At 38.1% G+C, this 20626-nt stretch overlaps 1 protein-coding gene across 5 annotated transcripts in view; it reads left to right on the forward strand.

Annotated features, from left to right (window-relative positions):
- The window catches only part of gria3.L (glutamate receptor, ionotropic, AMPA 3 L homeolog), a 193139-nt gene that overhangs the window by 97503 nt on the left and 75010 nt on the right, over positions 1-20626 (forward strand). For all 5 annotated transcript variants that reach the window (XR_005963153.1, XM_018228562.2, XM_018228561.2 and 2 more), the window contains 1 exon segment: positions 18963-19150. Coding sequence is in view for 4 of the 5 variants with exons in the window: in XM_018228562.2 (XP_018084051.1) it covers positions 18963-19150 (188 nt within the window). In the remaining variant the exon portion in view is untranslated.

Genomic DNA, 20626 nt, shown 5'->3' on the forward strand with positions numbered 1-20626 from the left:
AGATATCCCGTGTCTTCACACAAAGATCTTCCTTCGCATTGAGGGTGTTGATCCAACGCCAGCATTCCCTGAAAGAAAACCGTCAAGCTTTGTTATTTTCAGTTCATTTCCCTTTACTTTTCTGTTGGCAATGACTGCTCTGGGGGGAGATTTGCTAAAGGCTACTCTTTCAAGTGATGATATTACATTTAAATTAGGCTGCAAAATCAAGAAAAGGTCACTGCACTCGTTACATTTGCAGATCTAGCATATGATCTGATATGGGATTTTGGTGACTACTTAATGATTAATGCTGGAAGGGACGTGACTGCATGCGTGGCATTAAAGGAAAACTTTAGAACAAGCTCTTCCCAATATCAGAACAATTGCATCTATGCATGGTTAAAAACCATGTTTCCCATCTGTAGCTTCAAGTGGTTTGGGTGATGGGTTTAAAGCAGGGTGGGTTGGAGGGTTTTATAATTTGGTGGGTACTTTTTGAAACCAGTTTGATATGGTCTATTTTATTGCAGTCAAATATCCTTTCAAAGGTGAATGGTCTTGCTAAGGCATGTAGTTTGACCCCCTGAATCATATGCAAAATCTATTATGGCGTGTAAAAGTTTAAAATTGCTCAGCTGGAATGTGAGGGGACTCTGGGATAAAATCAGAGGTCAATGATCTTTAACTTCTACATAATGTCATTATTCTGCAAGAAACACATATGACACATAATAAAATTCTGTCACTCAGACGACCATGGCTCAGCAATAGTTATTCAAACTATGCTAGAGGGGTGTCTGTAATAATTAGATGGAGGTTGATATTCCAACTGGTCAAGATTAAAACTGATCCTAAAGGTAAATTTGTCTATGTCCATGCTTAACTTGAAGATAGTGAACTGCTCTTAATAGGGGTGTATATACCCTGGCCATTTACTTCATACTTATTTCCTAACTTGCCTAACTTGCCTGTAATCTGCATGGGAGACTTTAACTGTGTACCAGACACAACAAAGGAGCACGGTCTTCCCAAGGTTTCAACAATATTTGGTTGTACAGGGACTGGTGGATGGGTGGTGGACTAAACATTCCGTGGTGAAGAAATATACTTGTTATTCAGCCACACATAGCTCAATGTCCAGAAAAGACCTAGCACTATTGTCCTTAGACCTACTTCCATGTACACAGCATGTGCAAAATTTACCCAGAGGGGTCTCATAATGAACAGCCTGAAGTGGATGCTATAAAAATCTATATTAGGGGACTAGTTAATTCCAAGTACTTGGAAAAAGAAAAGGGAGAAAGGGGTCCAGCTTGAAGATAGTCTAACAATAGCAGAAACTCAATATAAGCAGCACCCCATTACAGAGAACAAAGCTATCTGGCTTCTTAGATCGCAGGAACACCAGGCATTTTCACTGCAATAGACACACAAAAGTATTTGATACTCTAAACACAAGTTAGCTCAGTTCAGACACATAATTGGTCGTAGCACTAATGTATAAAGAGATTGCCCCATCCACAACTATACTTAATATCCGCACCCTGGATGGAACCATGATATCAGACATGCAAGGGATTAATAATACATTCCGAAGCCATTTCTCCAATGCTTATGCATCTTAGGTTGGGTACTCAACGGCAGAACTCCAAGCATATTTAAATGATGTACATTTACCTACCTTGCCTGCTGAGGATAAAAACAAATAACTGAACAGGAAATATAGGACGCTATCAGTTCATTTCCCAATGGAATCTTCGTGAATTTGCACAGCCCTGTCGAATCTACGCCTGGCGAAGTGCGGCAAAGCCAAAGCTGGCACAACTTCGAAGATAAGTAAATTTGCCCCTGTGTCTGAGGCCCTCATTGTATTAATACCTAAAAAGGGGAAAGATCTTAAACATTGTGAATCCTATTCTTCTATTTCCCTGTCTGGCCTTAAGACTGAACAAGGCAATTCTTTAACTGGTCCATAGCGATCAAAGCAGGTTTATGCCCGGCAGGTGTATATGCCTGCTTGGTGTATATGCGAAGGGGTAAACCCGACAAATTTGACTTGGTATGGCAACCTTGGCTGTGCTCATCGAATCTTGAGGACTGTTCCAACACCACAATTTTATGTTGTGTTATAATGATGTACCTTGTTGTTATAATAAAAGCAAAAAAAAATAGCTGTAGTTGTATTTAGACAAAAAAAAGAAGTATAGCATTCTAGAGATCAGAGCTTCTTATTACTCTGCTTCAGTTAAGTTTTCTTCTCTCTCCTGCTCTTATTATCAAATGACCCTGTGGTATCATCAAGCAGCAGTACAGTAAATATTAATGAGCCTTTCAGATAAAGGGCGATTGATGCTCCTTTGTCTTGTGGGACATGGGCTTTGAATCTGACAATATATTCATAATCCTTACCATAGTCATGTGAGTACCAGGCTATGGATTTTGCTGCACAGGCATAAAAGTGACAGTTTTTATATATATTTTTTCCCAAAGCCACACCACTTTAATTGATATTGCACTATGTTTTCAGGTTTGGTTGAATTTAACAATGTACTTTTATGAGGCCACTTGAACCTGTGGCTTCTGCATGGGGTAATTTTTTTGATGGATTGAGGAGGAAGGAGGACACAGATCATTGCCTTGCACTGGGGACCTCAAAGGTTTTTTTCTTGCACTGCATTACAGAACAGTATAGTGAATAATGGGGGTCCACTTACTTTTCAGGGTTTTCAAACACCATTAGAAAGAAAAAAATCAAGCATATCCCCATGATTTTACCCTCTAATATTGTTTCCCATAATTCTAGAGGAATTATGACCACACAAAGTGATACAAATCTATGTGCCCAATGCCAGAGGAGTAAAGATTTGCTCTGGGTAGGTAACTGCACAAATTTTCATGGAAGCATATATTGGCTTTCAGTTTCACGTCCTTCACTTACTTGATGTTCAGTAGACACAATGGTGATCACATATAGGCCTGACATGAAAAAGCAACCCTGTATTTAAAACGTTAGCCTGCCTTAAGCCTACGCTTGCTCTAGATTGCCTTATGCGCAAAGTTGGCCCAGCCGGTGAATCAGTGAAGAGTACTCATACAACCAACATATAAATACAGTGTATAGAGGGATATAATCTGCCCTTTTCTTATATTTTCAGTGTACTGTATGTATCTGTTCTGTTTAATAAAGGAATCGTGTATGCCTGGTAGACATATTCTTTCTGACAGAGATGACTAGTGCTGTGACCCCAAACAAGCCACTGAAATATTATTATCACATATTTATCATATATTCTTTCTAAGTTTCTGAGCAGTCTAAAAAGACTGGGGGATCAGAAGAAACAGAGGAAGCTAGAATGAATGCATAATAGATACGTAAGCTGAATGTTTTAACCCTTTTAACAACTCTACCATTTATATTTGGGTTACATGGAAAACTTTGGATATATGGGATATTTCGACTCTCTAAATGCTGCTTTAAGTCTATCAGATATCTCATGATATGTAGACTGTGCTCCTGGAGGAATACCTTACTAATTAATGAGTTCTGTTTCATAGATCATAAGGTAATATTAGCAGAGGCCTCAGTGCCTTATCCATCATATTTAACATTGCACATTGAGCAGTGCTGCTCCTATATTAACTATTGCACACAATAAACAGAAAAACACACAAAAAAGTGACGTGTTAGACCCACCTGCCCCAGTCACTTGCAATCTACCCCAAACCCGACCCACTTCCATAGTAAGCCATGGCCCTGCAATCTGGGCCCATCTTGCCCAGCCTGGGGAATGTCCCAAATAATAACACATTTTCCTTTCTCTTTAATTCAGAGAGATCAGCCATAAAATAGTGTTATAAATGAACAAGGATATCTAAAATATAATACTCAAAAGGTGGAACAATTTATCACAATTTAAACACGAATGTATGATTGTTGCCAGTGGCCTCTTACAGATCTCACTTGAACAACTCTTTCTGCTGAGTTGCAGTTATCCTTAGGAGCCACCTTAAATCACCAGTGTCAGATCCAGTTTTCGTCAGAAATACATCAAGCTAAGTATATTAAATGTGAATGGCTGCAGGCAGGGCTCATTATGACATAATTCTATCTATCTCTGTACTGACCTCTGACCAATAGACGCTGCTCGGTTCATCCTTGGTTGGCTCCTGTGAAGTGGAAACATTCATTATTGAAAATCCTTCTAGACCACGGAACACTAACCAGCAACCCCAAGGCTGCTTTTGAACTACAATTCCCATGTTCCTTTCCTCTGCTCATGAATCATTGTTCAGAGTGTTAAAATCAAATGGCCAGGAATAAAACATCAACCATCATGATGACATGATGAGATCTAGGAAACAATCCACTAATCCTATTGTGGGCCTCCGTTTCTAAAATGATTGGAAAATGCAAACTGATCACACACCTACCATGGTTATTCCCGCAACTCTGGTTTTTCTTTTTTTTAAAGAAAAAAATCTTTTCAAATTTGAGTGCCAGATAAATTCTGCACAGAACTTTGCACCGATTATTAAAAGGCAGGTAGTTCAGCCCAAGGCAAAATAGGCATGAACATGTTTGTTAACACGTCCCAGGTTGCAAAATATATTTGCTGTAAAAGTTTAGTGCATGAACAGAAAGCACAACATTGTTTATCACATTGTGTGCCTAGCTCCTAGTTCACATTAATAGGTGCAGCCGGTGCAAAAAATGTAAGGTCAACTATATTTGGACACATTTATTAAAATTCAAGGTCCTGTTTTTTTCTGCAAAACGTAGGCCAAAAAATCGCAATGAAAAAAGGTGTATTGGAGTTCTGATTTTTGGAGTTCCAAAAATAGTCACCATGTAATAAATAAAGCTTAAATGGCTATAGTAAGAGATGGTTTATTTTCCTGTGGGTAACAGGAAATCACCAATGAGCAACTTGAAGTGCAGGAACCATCAATAATTTCAGGCAGCAGTGAAAATAATCTATGGATTAAATAGTAATTTATTAGGGCAGCCTAACTCATTTTGTACCTTATGGGGCACTCACTCAACAAAAAATTGCCAACAAATGTTTTTTCCATTCGAATTTTCCAAACTTGAATGTTCAAGATATATCAATTGAAAAAACCATATAAATACAATTGAAAAATTTGGCAGCTAAAACCTGGAAAGCTCTATAGAAATCAGTGGTCATTTGGGAAAACATAATTTTTTAATAAATAATTAGCCCTGCCAGCGCTAGGTTACCCACCATGGGGGGGAGCTCCTGTTGTGGGCAGCCATGTTGTACAGCGCGCATGTGCATAATGAGTGAATCTCCACAATTGCATGCATGTATCCCTAAATGGCCACCCACACTGGTGCTGGCAGCTTAGCACTAGAAAGGGGTATATATTTTTTTTAAATAAAACTTTTATTTCTACCAAGTGCTTTGGCTTTTATAAAGAGTTTTTCCCTGTAACAGTTTTTTCATAAATATGCTGCCAACTCTGTTGAGTTTAAATAAAATGTATTTCTACAATTTACATAAAAAATGTAAAATCTGCCTCCATGTTTGTGGCGTTTTAATGCACATGAGCTTGAATTTTTACATCTCAACGACACTTTTTGGCATGGGGAGTGCCCTTGGAGCTTGAGCATGCAAAACCTAAAACAAGGCACTAAGGCAGCCTTCCAAAGCTCTCAAAAATATATCTGTTTAGCTCTTCATTCAAATCCCAGTGAAAAAATTGAGAGAAGGGATCATTTTGTTCGTTCAGTTTGTGTATGAATGAATGCTCACCGCCTCTGCTTCATTTGTATGAGACCAGAGACAAGTCTCCTACGCAAACTCATTATTAGCGTGAAACTGCAGTCATTTGCAAAGATTGCATTGGAGAATTCTTTTAGTAGGAAAATGAGAGAGAAATTTAGTCCATGTTGTTCAGACACATGACTGATTTTGGTTTTGATTCATTCCCAATATATATAGACATTCAAGGATTAAAAGTGAAAGAAATACGCTGTTAAAATGCTGAATTTACTTCTACTTTTAAAGGATATAGGCAAAGCTCTATTATTTGAATAGTTATGGAAAATTGGGGCTATATAATAATAGAGGCAACAAAAAATCTCCTTCAGAAACACTAATGAAATTGAAACCATATTATATTGGGTAAAGTGGTATAGGTTTCAGTATTGAAAGGAGCAATATACTTTAGATTGGTGATAATAAGCATTACTTGTTTGCATGTGAAATGCATTTACTGTATGTGTGATAGGGGATGTGAAGCGGTTAACCATGTAACATTTGCCTTGGGAAGGGAGTGTGTTCCTATAGGCTCAGGGGTAGCGAATGTAGTTCCTGCTCCCTAATCTATATAAGAGGAGGGAGCACATGGTTCTGTCTCTTTAGACCACAGTCCAGAGGGAAGGGATGGATGCTACTGGAAAGCCTGAGGAAGTAGGCCTCAGTAGGAAGTAGGTTTGCCACCTATATGTTTCACCAGATGAAAACTGACTGGATGTCGAAATTAGGAAACCAGGACAGGTTGAAGCAATTGAAAGCTTTAATCAGCCAACCAGTGATCACTACATCATAAACATGCCCCTGACATCAACGACCCACTCATTTGTGTCACCCATTCCACCCCTGATGTCACTAGCCACACCTCCTGACATCACTGGTCGGCCCCTCTGCCCCGACTTCAACCAGTAAAAAGGTGGCAACACTAGTATGAAGATAAAGCCCTAAATGAAGGCCTTTGTGAAGTCAGAGTGGGATCCTTGAATAAGAAATATTACGGCACACCCACATGTCTGTGTGAAAGTTCTAGTTTTAGGCCCAGTTGAGGTAAGGTGTCAAATATAGTAGCGAGAGCAGCTGATAAAGGTACCACTAAGTATTTATAACTAAACATTCTCTATTTCCTTTCCAGCCAATAAACAGCCATGCTGCCATGCTTTATGGTGTCACTGGAAACATTTATCCAAAAGGCTGGAAAGACCTGATATAGGTTTATCTAAAGGCAAAGACACAGGGGGCATTTTATCTCTTATGTTTTTTAGCAGGGTCAAAATGGCAGAAAACTCATTGCCATTGTGGAGACTAAGAACCGCAGCAGGTAAAACCCTCAAATCTAGATTACTCAATTTGAGCATTTTATTCTCCCTGATTCTTATCCCTCACAATGGCAATGGAGACAAAATGCTTCTTTTAAAATGTTAGCTGAAGAAGGGCAAACACCACCAGTGAACATGTAAAATATATAAAAGCATGAAAACCCGACTATACTTATTAAACTTAAAGGGGTTTGAGTTATTCAGCCGCTCTTCAATTTGCATCGTAAGCGATCTGGTAACTTTCCCTAGCAACCATGCATTGATTTGAAGAAGAGTCTGCAATATGAATAGGAGAAGACCTGAATAGAAAGATTAGTAATAAAAAGTAGCAATAACAATACATTTGTAGCCTTACAGAGCATTTGCTTTTTAGAAGGGGTCAGCGACGCCCATTTGAAAGCTGCATAGAGTCAGAAGGAAAAGGCAAATAACTATAAAACTATAAAAAATAGTAAATAATAAAAACCAATTGAAAGGTTGCTTAGAATTGGTCATTCTATAACATACTAAAAGTTATCTTTAAGGTGAACCACCCCGTTAAGTATGAATACATATATGAGATAATCCAGACCTACTGTATCATTAAGTGAACAAATAATTGCATTGGATATACGTGGATATACGTATAAAAAGCATTTTTACTTTGGTTAAATGCATAGGGAGTTTTTTCCTCCTATGGAACAGAATCATATAGGTGCACTGTGCCTCAATTTCCTGTACTAATATTCGGCTAATGATGCACCCCTGTTGTAGTAATAATGAATGTAACCGCTATATTTCCATGGCAGTGCCTTTAACAATGATTTTCTGCAAAGCCTTTCACTGCTGCACTGCATACTCATAGATATATATTTATTTTCTGTGTTTTTCTGTGCCTAGTGTTTTCATAGGATGCCTACTGTTGTCAGAGAAATCATCACGCATAAATAGTTAATCTTGGGAAAGCATTGATCTGTGATGGCGTCTGACATTATTCTCGGGAGATGGCTCCTCTGCAACAGTTCCCTCTCTGTAGAAAAGCACTTTGATGTTGCTCTTGCTGTATCAGCCCCCTAGAGAATAGTGGTTTATAGAAACAAACATAAAATAAGGTATTATATTTTTCAAGGACCTTTGCGCCCACCTGCAAGGAATACAAGCTGATAAAATGATAAAAAGACACAGAAACAGTACAAAACCATTTCTTTTTCTAATGCCATACCGTTATACTCTTATTAAATGTATTAGCATAGAAGAACATGTACATTCAGTTAAGGGGTATATGTAAAGACTTTTGGAGTAGTACATTGGACCATCGTGTTCCTATCTAGTCAGCTGAATCAGACAAAATGGATCAGTAAACTGACTCCCACTGATAATGCAGATTATGGTACCTTCCCGCATACTGTGTAAAGTACATACAGTACATTTCGGAACAGCTGGTCACCTAGTAATAAATACTTCCAGAGTCGGATTGGGCTAGCAGGGCACTGGAAAACACCCACCTTTATGGGCCATGCTGACCCAGACCTGATCCACGTGGATGTCCCGCCAGTTGGCAGGCGCCAGTCCGCAGCTGTTAAAAAGGAGGAAGGCATTATAAGGTATGTGGCGTGCATATGTGGGGACAAGGAGGACACCTTGAGGTCACAAGCTGGGCCCTTCAGGCTGCAGCCCCGTTGGGCCCCAGACACGTCAGTCCAATGCTGAATACTTCTAGCAGTGTAAATACTACATGTATGTCAGTCTATCATAGTATTATTAAGCAGGTTGTAAATAACTGAATAATAATATTAATCCAAGTAGGGTTGCAAACTTTCTGTAGGACGAAACCTGGGCAGAGGGATGGGTAGTGATATCATGGGCAGGGCCGTGATATCATAAGAGTGGGAAGGTGCCATCATGGGGCAGGCCTATGACATGGCTATGGGCGATTGGTCAATTGCTGCATCAATCTAAGAGAATCCTGCCTGGTATTCCTAATTTGGAAAAACTGGTCAGGCAGTTTTGACCTGCCCAGCCCTTTTGAAAACCGGGCTGTGCGGGTCAAACCCAGACAGGTGGCAACCCAAGTGGCCCACCGGGATACCAGGAAAACTCCCGGTGGGCCAAAGTTTCAGTGGGCTCTCATGCTGCTAAACCTATTGGCCTATTTCATGGCCATTCCCTATTATATAAGAACAAAGAGGCTAAATAGATGTAATAATATATTATAGTATATAAAGAAAACAAACCAGAAGAATAGAGGTTGATTGAGGAGATGAAGAATATTGGTACTGAGAGTGGGCCCCTGGTCTAAGGTTTTATGGTGGGCCCCTGGTCTAAGGTTTTTGGGTGGGCCCCTGGTGTCCCAGTCCGACATTGTTTGGGCTGAATAAAATAGTATTCAGAATACTGTCATCACCAGGTGTAAGTTTTCACGATCACCCTCAGTGACCTGGTCAGCCTACACTATATCACCTTGTACTAGATTCTTCTATTCATTTTACTATTGCCAACATATGTGCAGAAGAACTGACAAGCAAGCCAAATCTTATTTGTTTTTCTCCATTCCATTCCAGGCTGAAATGCCAATAGAACCAAGAAGTAGGGCCTTAGGACAAAAATAAGCATGGGGGAGTGGAGTGTTGCAGAACATTAGTTCAAACAAGGAGGCACCAGTAAGTCATGGTCAGAGTTCAGATGATTTTCTCCATTCCTGCATCTCTTTGACTGGCTGTTATGCCATTAGAATCAAGGAGCAGGGCCTTAGGATGAAGTTAAGCATTGGAGATGGGTTGCAGAACAATAGTCCAAACAAAGAGGCACCAGAAAGGCCATGGTCATAGATCAAGTACAGGGCATGGCAAACAGTGTTAATACTAAGGATTGCCACAAATCTCTTTAAATTAGCACTAAAAGAAAAAGGGCTTTTGGCACAAAGGCACAATCCCTCCCATTTGAAGTCATGTGTCTCCTTACTCATGTTATAAGCAGCGCAATTCTTATGTGTGGTTAACCCAAGATTAAACAGTAGACCCATGCACTTTTGTTTAGCATGATTTGAAATATGCCATTATCTCAATAAACCTGGAATGACTTTACTTTAGTGCAGCCTCGGGAGCAATAGCTTTTTAAATGGAGAGTCACTGATGGCACATGAGATAATGGGCTTTTCTTCAAGAGTTAAGATGCTATTCTACAGGGATCCACTGGCTTTATCTAGTTTAAAGGTGTAACAGCCATCAATACTGTATATCTGCATACACTGTTAACCAGAATAACAATTTAATTTTATATACTTTTATATAATAATTTTAACATTATATTAAGAAATTTGGTGTCGTCCAATAACCAATGGTAATTTACTTGAAGGAGAAGGAGTAAACAGCTCAACTCTTTCTGTTTGTTTAGGATAGCAGCTGTCATATTAGCTTGGTGTTATATCACTTCCTGCCTGTCTCTCCCTGCTCACTCATAGCTCTGAGCTCAGATTACAGCAGGGAAGGAGAGAGGAACAAACTGAGCATGCTCAAGCCCAAGCCCTGGAGGTTTAAGATGAAAACAGGAAGTCTGATACAGAAGTCCATGTGTACACAATAGAAGGAAAGAAATGCAGTGTTTCTTTTGATAGAGGACTCAGAGCAGTATTACTGTGAGGGTTTACTGGTGTATTTATATAGACCTTTCTGATAAAGCTTACTTAATTTTAGCCTTTCCTTCTCCTTTAAACACAGGTATTTATTTTTTTAAATTCATTTTCCTGGCAGATATAAAGAGTAGGCTTCTAGCGTTTTGCTTTTTAAAGGACATTAAAAGCTTTTCATGACAGATGCAGCATCAAGTACTCAACCCCCTACTATGCAGCCTCCATGGACCCACTATAACCTTTGCCCCAATAAGGACTCCATGGTTGCAAAAAGAATAGTTAACAGTCAACGTGTAAAATAAAGAACCTGTCCTTGTAACATAAAAATTTGTATAAAAAAAATATATAACAGTAGCAATCAATACAAACTCGACCTCCAAGAGGGTTGACCATGAACCTGTAAGGAGTAGATATTTTATAGTATTTTATAAGATCATTATTTGTAAATAGTGTTATTTTGGTTGTAGTGACTAAATGGCTCTGCTAGGAAGGGGGTCCACATGAGGAGGTTCTAGAGCAGGTTTTCCTCTGTGGCACTTGGAGAGACTATATAAAGGGAGAGCAGAGTGCTACTTCCTCTTTGGCTGATGTGAGATGGAGAGTGAATGGTGTCATGGAGTCTGAGGGTTACTCCCTCAGTGAAGAAAGTGAATGAAAAGTGGGTCAACAGTTAGATAAGCAAGTGATAGGTTATGCCCATGGAGCTCACTGCAGGTGGTGAGAGATAGTGAGAAACAGAGACTCCAAGTAAGGAAGAGGCCAGTGCACTGGTGGTACTCACCAGACAGGAAGCCAATGTAGAGGGTACTATAGGACTAGATAGGCCATAGGACCTTTAATGCAGGCTGACCCCTGTGCATGTGGTCTGTGAAGTACAGAGTTCCTGGCCTGCAGAGAGAGGCAGAAAGGTAGGCTGCAGACAGACCCAGTGGCTTGAGAATCCTTGTTCTGCTTATTGATGATAACCTTGGGTTTGCATAACGATTATTTTTGGAGAAGCTATACTGTGATTGTAAATTAAGTTACTTCTGGGTTCATCAGTTTATTCTCCTCTAAGTGTGCAGCTGCAGTCCCCTTCTTTCTGTGATGATGTCAATCTTGGTTCCATTTACAGGTCATTGGGACCCTAGGACAATTTTTGTTGTTCACAGAGATCAGGGTGTTTCTAAATGTCATATGTTGATTATAAAAACAGAATATACAAAAAAACGAGGCATGATGGACTGATTATTATATCTGTTATAAGTAGTCATATCATGCAGACTACTGTGAAGCTGTATATTTGGGTTTGCAATGTCACCTAAAATGACCTGTGAAGTCCAGACATCCAACCTCAAAGGACCTTACCTAAAAGAGTTCAGTTCAAGCAGTAGCTACGACTGCTGTAAGCCATTTCAGCGATATGGCAGTATCTCTTTTTAAGTTGTCATCTTATTTTTATCTCCACGCTTATGATAAGCCATGAGGCTATATCACCGAAGTTCCAGCAGAAAAGAGAAAATGCAGGTGAAGCATAGGGAGAAGAACAAAGAACACACATGATAACTTCTCTGCAATTCTTCTTTTTACCTTGACATCCTAACCACCCACTCGGTTCTTCAGGAGCTACAATCACTAACATGGAACATTGATTATGAAAGATGTGCAGTTCATGCAAGAAAACCAATAATGAAGCAGTATTTAGATTTGTGTCTTTATTCATTTGATCTTGAAATAGAAGCATTAGAAAATGAATGACAAAAGCGGTTTCTAGAAAGAAATAAACCCTTAAATACTCACAATGGAAGAACACATATAAACAATTACTACTTTTATTCTCCTGCAAAATTATATTCTTTTTGTATGTTATTTCTTGTTCTGGCATCACGTCAAAGAGCACCAACAAATCATTTTAATGACAAATTATATCTGAGAATGGCCAGCTTGTCACTTGTCTTTAAGTCATATGATGTCAGAAAGGAATGTTTTGGATCAGTATGATTAATGTGCACCGGTCATTTTAAAGATTTATTATGTTTTACAATTTTGTATGTGGATGTTTCCAAATGATAATTATGTATTATTAAATTTTTAACAAAATTGAATAAAAAATGTGCAACAAACAAAATTGGGACTTGCAGTATCGCAGCCACATCCTACTGCTGAAACTACAAATTTTCTTTTTTTTATAGATGCAGCTGATTTAGTAGATGTTATGCTACTAGTCAAAATGATTTGTTCATCTGGTTTTAATGGGATACTGGGATTGCAAAATTATCCCCTTTTATGATGACTTTTTAGGATCTTGCTTATGCACGCAGCACTGTACAGCAGAACAATAAATGAGCAGAACAAACAGTAGTCATTAAAATAATAAATATGTATAGACCCAGAGGGTTTACTTCCCCTATGTCTTGAAATTCCCCTACTAGTTTGGAAATTGTCTTGTTGCTAAAGTATATAAGGTACCAGTAACGCAGTGGTACCTGGGTGGGTTAGTGTTGACCTAGGGATATGTGTGACTGTTTCTGTTTTTAAATATAGCAATTGAAAAAGGAGGTGGCTCTTCCTCTTTGACTTTCACCTGTTGACCAGGGTGGATGTGTCTGGGGAGCCTGGGATTTAGGTCCTATGAAAAGTGTGTCCTAAGGGATATAAGTGAAATCAGGGAGAGGGACCCTGTGAATGAGGAATAGACAGTACTTAGTAGTTAGAGAGGGTGCCAAGAATGAGTAGTCTCCACCAAGGAGATTTTGTGTGAGATAGTGAGATGGAAGCCCTTGGAGCTTACAACCCAGACATCACATCCTTAGTTGTCATTCTAAAAGCACTTGTGTTAGGAGAATATCTCTTTTACATTTACACTGAGGTGTAAAAAATGTGAACATGCTTATAACTAAGGCTACTAGCCAAGCTTGTGAGTAACCTTAGCATTTTTTCAATGCCCATGTTATATGTGTGTCCTCTAGTGTAAATCTTTAAAGCAATCATGTAACTAAAATACAAGATGTTTCAAATCAAAATAAGTTCATTATTCTTCAATGTCTTGATACATTTCAGTATTTATCTTAGATTTGGTATTCTTGTATCAAAATCCACATCCTTGAATTGAATTGTGGTTTTGATGATTTTTAAATAATTGGTTTTAAGAGTATATCCCTGATGGATCTCAAGTGCCACAACAGTGCATCTCAGAATTGCTGTGCATTCAATGACAATATATCAGTCATAAAAGGCCACTTGATAGGAATAGAGTTGTCTGACCTGATCACAAATATCCAACATATGTGTAATTCAAAAGTAAGAACAGAAATCAAAGTAAAAGCAGGAAGCTATTTCAGCTGAATTGCGTTTATTTTGCTAGGGGAGTATTTTATCATTTTTCTTAAAGATGTTACTCCTGTACTGTATATTGTAAGGGTATATTACCTATTTCATACTTTCTTATTATTAAGCTGCTTTTACGTCAGGGGACATGTGCACAAAAGTACTGTATATAAAGAATGGTGAATTAAGTCTGCATGTCAAATAAACTGTAAACATCACATTATTCAGCCCCCAGCAATACTATTTGGACTTCACAAGATATTGTATATTGTAATATTGTATATTGTCTATTTCATATTTTTTTATAATTCAACACATGCTGGGGAAATGTGCAGAAATATATAAATATAATTTATATAAAGAATGGTAAATAAAGTCTGCATGTCAAATAAACTGTAAACATCACATTATTATTATTTAGCCCCCAGCAATACTATTTGGACTTCACACAGGGGACTTTCCCAAGGTGAACCTCAACAAATCAGTTAATTGCTGTCAGATCCACGTTATTCTATGGGAAGCCATCATGCCATACAATATACGAGGATAAAAGATAGTTTCAATGATAAATAGTTGATTGAGTCTCAGTCTTATATTGGTAGGGAAGGCTATAAAATCTATTCATATCAGGAAATCATTGATTTTGAATGTCATTCTCTCATGGTGGGTCCCTGAGCATCTCCTCATGCTCCTTGTGTGATCCACTGGTGACCCAGGGGCCAATAGATTAGATCAGATTACCCTGATTTGGCTTTGGCTTTGCTTGTGAATCGAGTCAAAGTTTACTTGAAATGAGCAGTGGTACGGGTGAATGGCCAGCGAAAATTGTAAGCTCTATAGAGCATGGACTTTCTTCCTGCCATATGTCTTACAACATGGCGCTTAGTATCTGCATATTTATACTATTTATTTATTGTTTACTGTCTTTTTTGTGAGTACTTTATTGAATTTTATATTGTAAAAGTGTTCTATATCCTAGTAGAGCTTTATCCATAAAGTTATACAGACACATATACTGTACATATATATATACACTTCAAGCAGAGATATAATTGTTATAATTGTTACTGTAGAAATGCTGTTTGTCTGAATTCAGCTTTACTGTCCAGCAATGCAGCCAATAAATGATTTGATTAGAGGACTAAAACACTTGACATGATTAAAGCAGATAGGTAGAATTAAGGACAAGGAAGCCAGATAACTCATGCACAAGGCAAGATGTCAAGCAGAGGTATAATTATCTTTATGAAGTCAAGGGGTAAAACAGGGGTTGGTAATCATGCCCTGGACTCTTCTCAATATGCTGTATAACATATTGTAGTACCACTGTACTTGCTAAATCGAATTTCCTTCAGTCACCGAATAAAGTTCTCTTTTTCATTCAGAAAGACAGCTAAAGTTCCAAGTAACAGTATGCCCAACAGCACAATTCTTGTTTGAGTGTGGCCAGATGGGAGATGATGCAAATAAGCACAAGATGCTAATGTGCAGCATGACATTTTTCAGAAAAGCCCTGTAGAGTTCCCTATGGTCAAAGTTGCTCAGCAGACAGATGGGCAAAATGTCTAGCCGGTGCTTTGGCAGTAGAATGCTGCAGGTGTTGCTTCCCTACTGGTTCCTCAGACCATTGAGTTCTGATCTCCAATGCTGGCTCATGGTTGTGCAGCCAAGTTGTAAGGTTCATCTCCCCTGCGCACACCAGCATCTGAAACCAGCCCTGATGTACAGAGAGCACACTGGGTTATTTGTAAGTATAAAAGGCTTAGCAAAGTATATATATATATATATATTTATTTACATAGTTAATATGGGCTGGAAATTGACAAAAACACACCAAATTCAATATCTCCATATAATTCCCAGTATATATATAGTGAATAATGGAATAATGTACCCCCCCAGTACCCCCTTTATAAAATATAAGGATATTATAAGTCACTTATAAGTTCAATGACCGTATAAAACTTTATCCCACTGTAAAGAGTAGGTATGTCTCTACCAGAATGCTCTATGACATGACAGAATGCTCTATAATATTATAGAACAGCGATCCCCAACCAGTAGCTTGTGAGCAACATGTTGCTTTCCAACCCCTTGGATGTTGCTCTCAGTGGCCTCAAAGCAGGAGCTTATTTTCGAATTCCAGGCTTGGAGGCAAGTTTTGGTTGTATAAAACCAGGTGTACTGCCAAATAGAGCCTCAATGTAGGATGACAATCCACATGAGGTCTACCAAATGGCCAATCACAGCACTTATTTGGCACCCCAAGAAAATTTTTCATGCTGTTGTTGCTCCCCAACTCCTTTTACTTCTGAATGTTGCTCACGGGTTCAAAAAGTTGGGGATCCCTGTTATAGAACATAATTAAGGCTGTGATCAGTCAAGTTGGGGAAGCCAGTATAGGTGCTTTGATTGGTGCATCACAACCTGAGATAGGTGCATACATATATTTACGAATATTAGTGTGGTCGTTGAGATCATTATAGCCTTGGATATTATGCATGTCCTAGAAGTCATCCAAGCCACTCTTAAAGACATTAATATAATTTGTCCATTTTCTGTAGACTTCGTTTTAGGCATTTTAAAAGATTACCTTTTCTCTGTAATAATAAAACAGTGCCTTGAATGTGTGCATAGAAGTGCTGAAAGGTTGTATCTACAATGGAAGCACATTTTAGTGGTTTTAGAGGTTCTTGAAAGCAAAAATAAAAATTTTTTCTCTAAAATCACAGATGTCATGTCATTTATTAAAAGATGCAATTATAAAAAGTGGGAATAAAAAAACTTTGAATGATGCCCTAAAAGTACGAATACCAAGGGGCAGATTTATCAAGGGCCGAATTGAAAAATCTAATTTTTAATTGGTGCAATTCACTAAAAAACATGTCGTTCTGTATAATATTTAAGAAGCGGTGTCTTTCAGTGAGAGCTTCACAAGAAATATGCAGCTTTATCAAAGTCCGAATTTCTCTCAATAGTTACTGAAAACAACTGTGACCAAATCCACACGTTTTTTTGGGGCTTATTTATTAATACACTTTCCTGAAAATTTAGTTTGAGACGAAAAAATCAGATTTTCACAGGTTTTTTTGGATCTTTCATCCGATTTTCACAATTTTTTCGGATTGTTCGTCCAAAAATTCGGGGTATTGCCAAAAACTCAGAACACATCGAAAAATCATTGGGAATTCTCCAGTTGACTTATATGCAACCTCGACAGGTCTGAGATGCCGGAGTTTACACTTTCCCGAAAATTTTGTGGGAAAAAAATCATGAAAAATCATGAAAAATCAGTTTTTCGCGTTTTTTTCGTATCTTTCATCCAATATTCATGATTTTTTTCAGATTTTTCATGATTTTTGCATACGATGTTTAGTAAATAACCCCTCTTGTGTGCCTTGCTCCACATGAAACAGTTTTCTGTCGGCTTTTAGAAAATGTGTTGCCTCTGTAAATTGTAATGTCAGATATCACGAAGAACCTCCAGCCCTCCAAACAACAAGAAGTTTGTGCATTTTAGAATAAATAAACAAATGTATGGATGTAATTCTTTAAACGAGTGATTATAGATGAGGTGTGGTTCAGAGTTAATGCCTAAAAATATGCTTATATGTCTTATATATCTTAATGTAACATACAGCGAATCCTTTGAGTCCGTACTGAGACCAGAGAAGTTGTTCTTAGAAAATGACCTCATCCGGAGAAGGTTATTGTTATAGCTCCAATCAATGTGAGTGCACGGATAGTGTGGGTTGATTATATTTACCCTTGATTAGGGTGTACTATTTAACATTTTCTCCGAAATAACTAAAAAAAAAGGAGAAGCCTGTTCGGCACCTTATTTTCATTTTCTAATAATACTTGTCTATAAAAAGGCAGAGCGTTTTGCAATCATTTTTGAAGGAAGTTGCGTGTCTGTTTCCAGTTAATTATCCTTGCCCTTTGCTTCCTTTGTATTCCCTTTGAAGAAAATTGCTAAAATGTAAATAGTTGCCATTGCAATTCTGAATGTATAAATAGGTCAGTCTTGAGAATATGTTCTTGCTGGTCAAAAAGGTTTCTGCATATTTATATATCTGTGTTGGGCAGTAGATGAGGCTGAAAAAAAAACAAGTTGAGTTAAATGTCTTTCAATTCTGCGTAACTACTAGCTGATCTGATCCTGTTTCCAGTTAGTCTCAGACCGAGGGAAAATTTAAGTTTGTCCCAAGAGTCCAACCCTATCTTGAAACCATCAGTATCTGTCAATGAAGCTACAGTACATCAAGGAGGGAATTCCAAAAGTTACACCTTTAGATGAAACCTTCTTTTTTTTTCCAAATTCAAGTATCCTCTGTAAAGATTGAATGTAAATAATACTCCAGATAAAGATTATTTTTTGGACTTATATACATTATATTTATGCAGAGTCCTCAAAATAATACACTTCTAAAAGAGAATGTTTGTTTTGTTCCAAAAATATAAATATGTGCAAAAATCTAAGAAAAGTTGCAATGGAGATTACTTTCATTTATGCAAATTGGTGCACAGTTTTTCTGCAAATGTGCCCAAAGTATTGTCCCAGGAAAATTCATAACAAATAAAAAAATAAACAAATACAAAAAGTATTGTAGAAATGATACCTATTCATGACACATTTCCATAAATATCTACATTGAGCTTTCTATTTGTCCACCCGCTCCTATCTTCCTATACCTCCCATTACCATTTTGCATTGCATCTGCTTTAGTCTTTTATACAGGTACATTGCCCTTTATCATATGCATTTGATTATTTATAAAAAAAAAAAGCATATCTCGTGCCATAACTTATTTTCTGTTATAAAACTTGGATTGCAGGTCACACAATGAAAGCAAGCACTCGAGTGATAGTTTCTCCCAGAAAACCGTTTTGCAATAATGTTTTTTGATTTGAAAGTGCTCTTTTCATATTCTTAACAATAAAGTGACTGATTGTGTCATTTTTCTTCTCTAGGATTCTCCATTCTTCAGGCCATTATGGAAGCAGCCGTACAGAACAACTGGCAAGTGACAGCCAGATCAGTGGGGAATGTAAAAGATGTTCAAGAGTTTAAACGCATCATAGAGGAAATGGATCGGCGTCAGGAGAAGAGATTTGTGATAGACTGTGAAGTTGAGAGAATAAACACAATTCTGGAGCAGGTAGTTTTATTTTGTTTTTATTGAGCTCTGCTTACGGGAGTACTAAATGTTTTGCCTTAAACTATGTCTTGGAAAGTGTGTCATACTCATAATATATAAACAAACATCAGCGTTGGCTTCGTCTTTCTGCTAAACATTTCTCAATAGTTTAAAGGGGAACTCCAAAAAAACATAACTTAAGCTTTTTGAAAAGTAAACATAATTTCAAGCAACTTTGCAATCTGCATCAATTAAAAAATATGCAGACTTTTCATGATTTTTAATGGTTTCTGACAGTTCCCTAAGCCTAGCCCCCTGCTCTCCTGCTGATCTGTCTGACTACTCTACTGAGCTGGCTGACTACTGTTACTTTGTATCAGCAGCCAGCTATCCTTAGCCTGCATCCTCCAAATCCCACAATTATGGGTTATGTAGTTCCTGCATGCTGTCTGTAAGCTGTGGAGAAGTTGTTACAATTTGTAACATCAGTATTTAGTCCCTCCTTCCCTGCAAGGATTTAATGTATAGAAATGTAGAAAGAGAATAAATGTTAACCAGCTAGCAGCATAGAAAATGGCAGCATAGAAAATTGCAGCATAGAAAATGGCATTTATTCATACTTTTGGAAGAAACAGGTAACAGTGATGGGTATATTAGGGGTTCTCTGTTATGTTGGCCTCATTATCAAATTTTGGTTTGGAAGTCGGGGTTCCCCTTTAAGAAGAAATGATGAACAAAAATGTTTATCGTATGCTCCTCTGTTTGGCCATAAAAACATGTATTACCTAGTATCAATTGCCAAATAGCCATAGAGCTTGTGTTTTATTGGGCGTGTGGCAGAGGAGTAATTATAGGGGGAGGGCCACCACCAATATGAAACGTTCTCCTTATTATTTGATATTATGGAAACCTGTACTTGATGTCAGTGCCAGGTATAAAAGGTGAGCACAGCCCCAATTGCCCCAAACCCCCCACTCCTTAGCTCATCTGCCCACACTCACCCCCCCCCCCCACACACACACATGACTCATGCACCAAATGTCAAACAGTCAGTTAGTAGGAAATCAGCAAGCAGGGAGATTCCTGCACCAGAGGCTTACAGAAGGGTCAAAATTAGATGTGGGCAGGCAATTTTTTCTGATGGCCCGGCGCACCTGCTCACACCTGCCCACAACCTCCTTTCCGCCGCCGTGAGCTCGCTCAGACGCGAGTGCATCAATTTAAAGCAGAAATGAATTATTATTTATGTTGTAAATTAGTATATAATAATATCATATTAGTAAGACATACATTATATATAAATTATAAATAAACATTAAAAAGTTTGGTTCCATGACCATGTCATAAGTTTTTGGTTCTGTGTAAAGAGAATGCTGATGTCAGCAAATTATTAAAGGGTTACAATAACCCCTTATTCAGCATATGTTCAGTGAATAGGGCTTGTGCAGAACATACTTTTTGCCTATTATTTTAATCAGGAGAAATTGATGGTTCTTT

This window comes from Xenopus laevis, chromosome 8L (genome assembly GCF_017654675.1).
Source record: "Xenopus laevis strain J_2021 chromosome 8L, Xenopus_laevis_v10.1, whole genome shotgun sequence".
Taxonomy (NCBI): domain Eukaryota; kingdom Metazoa; phylum Chordata; class Amphibia; order Anura; family Pipidae; genus Xenopus; species Xenopus laevis.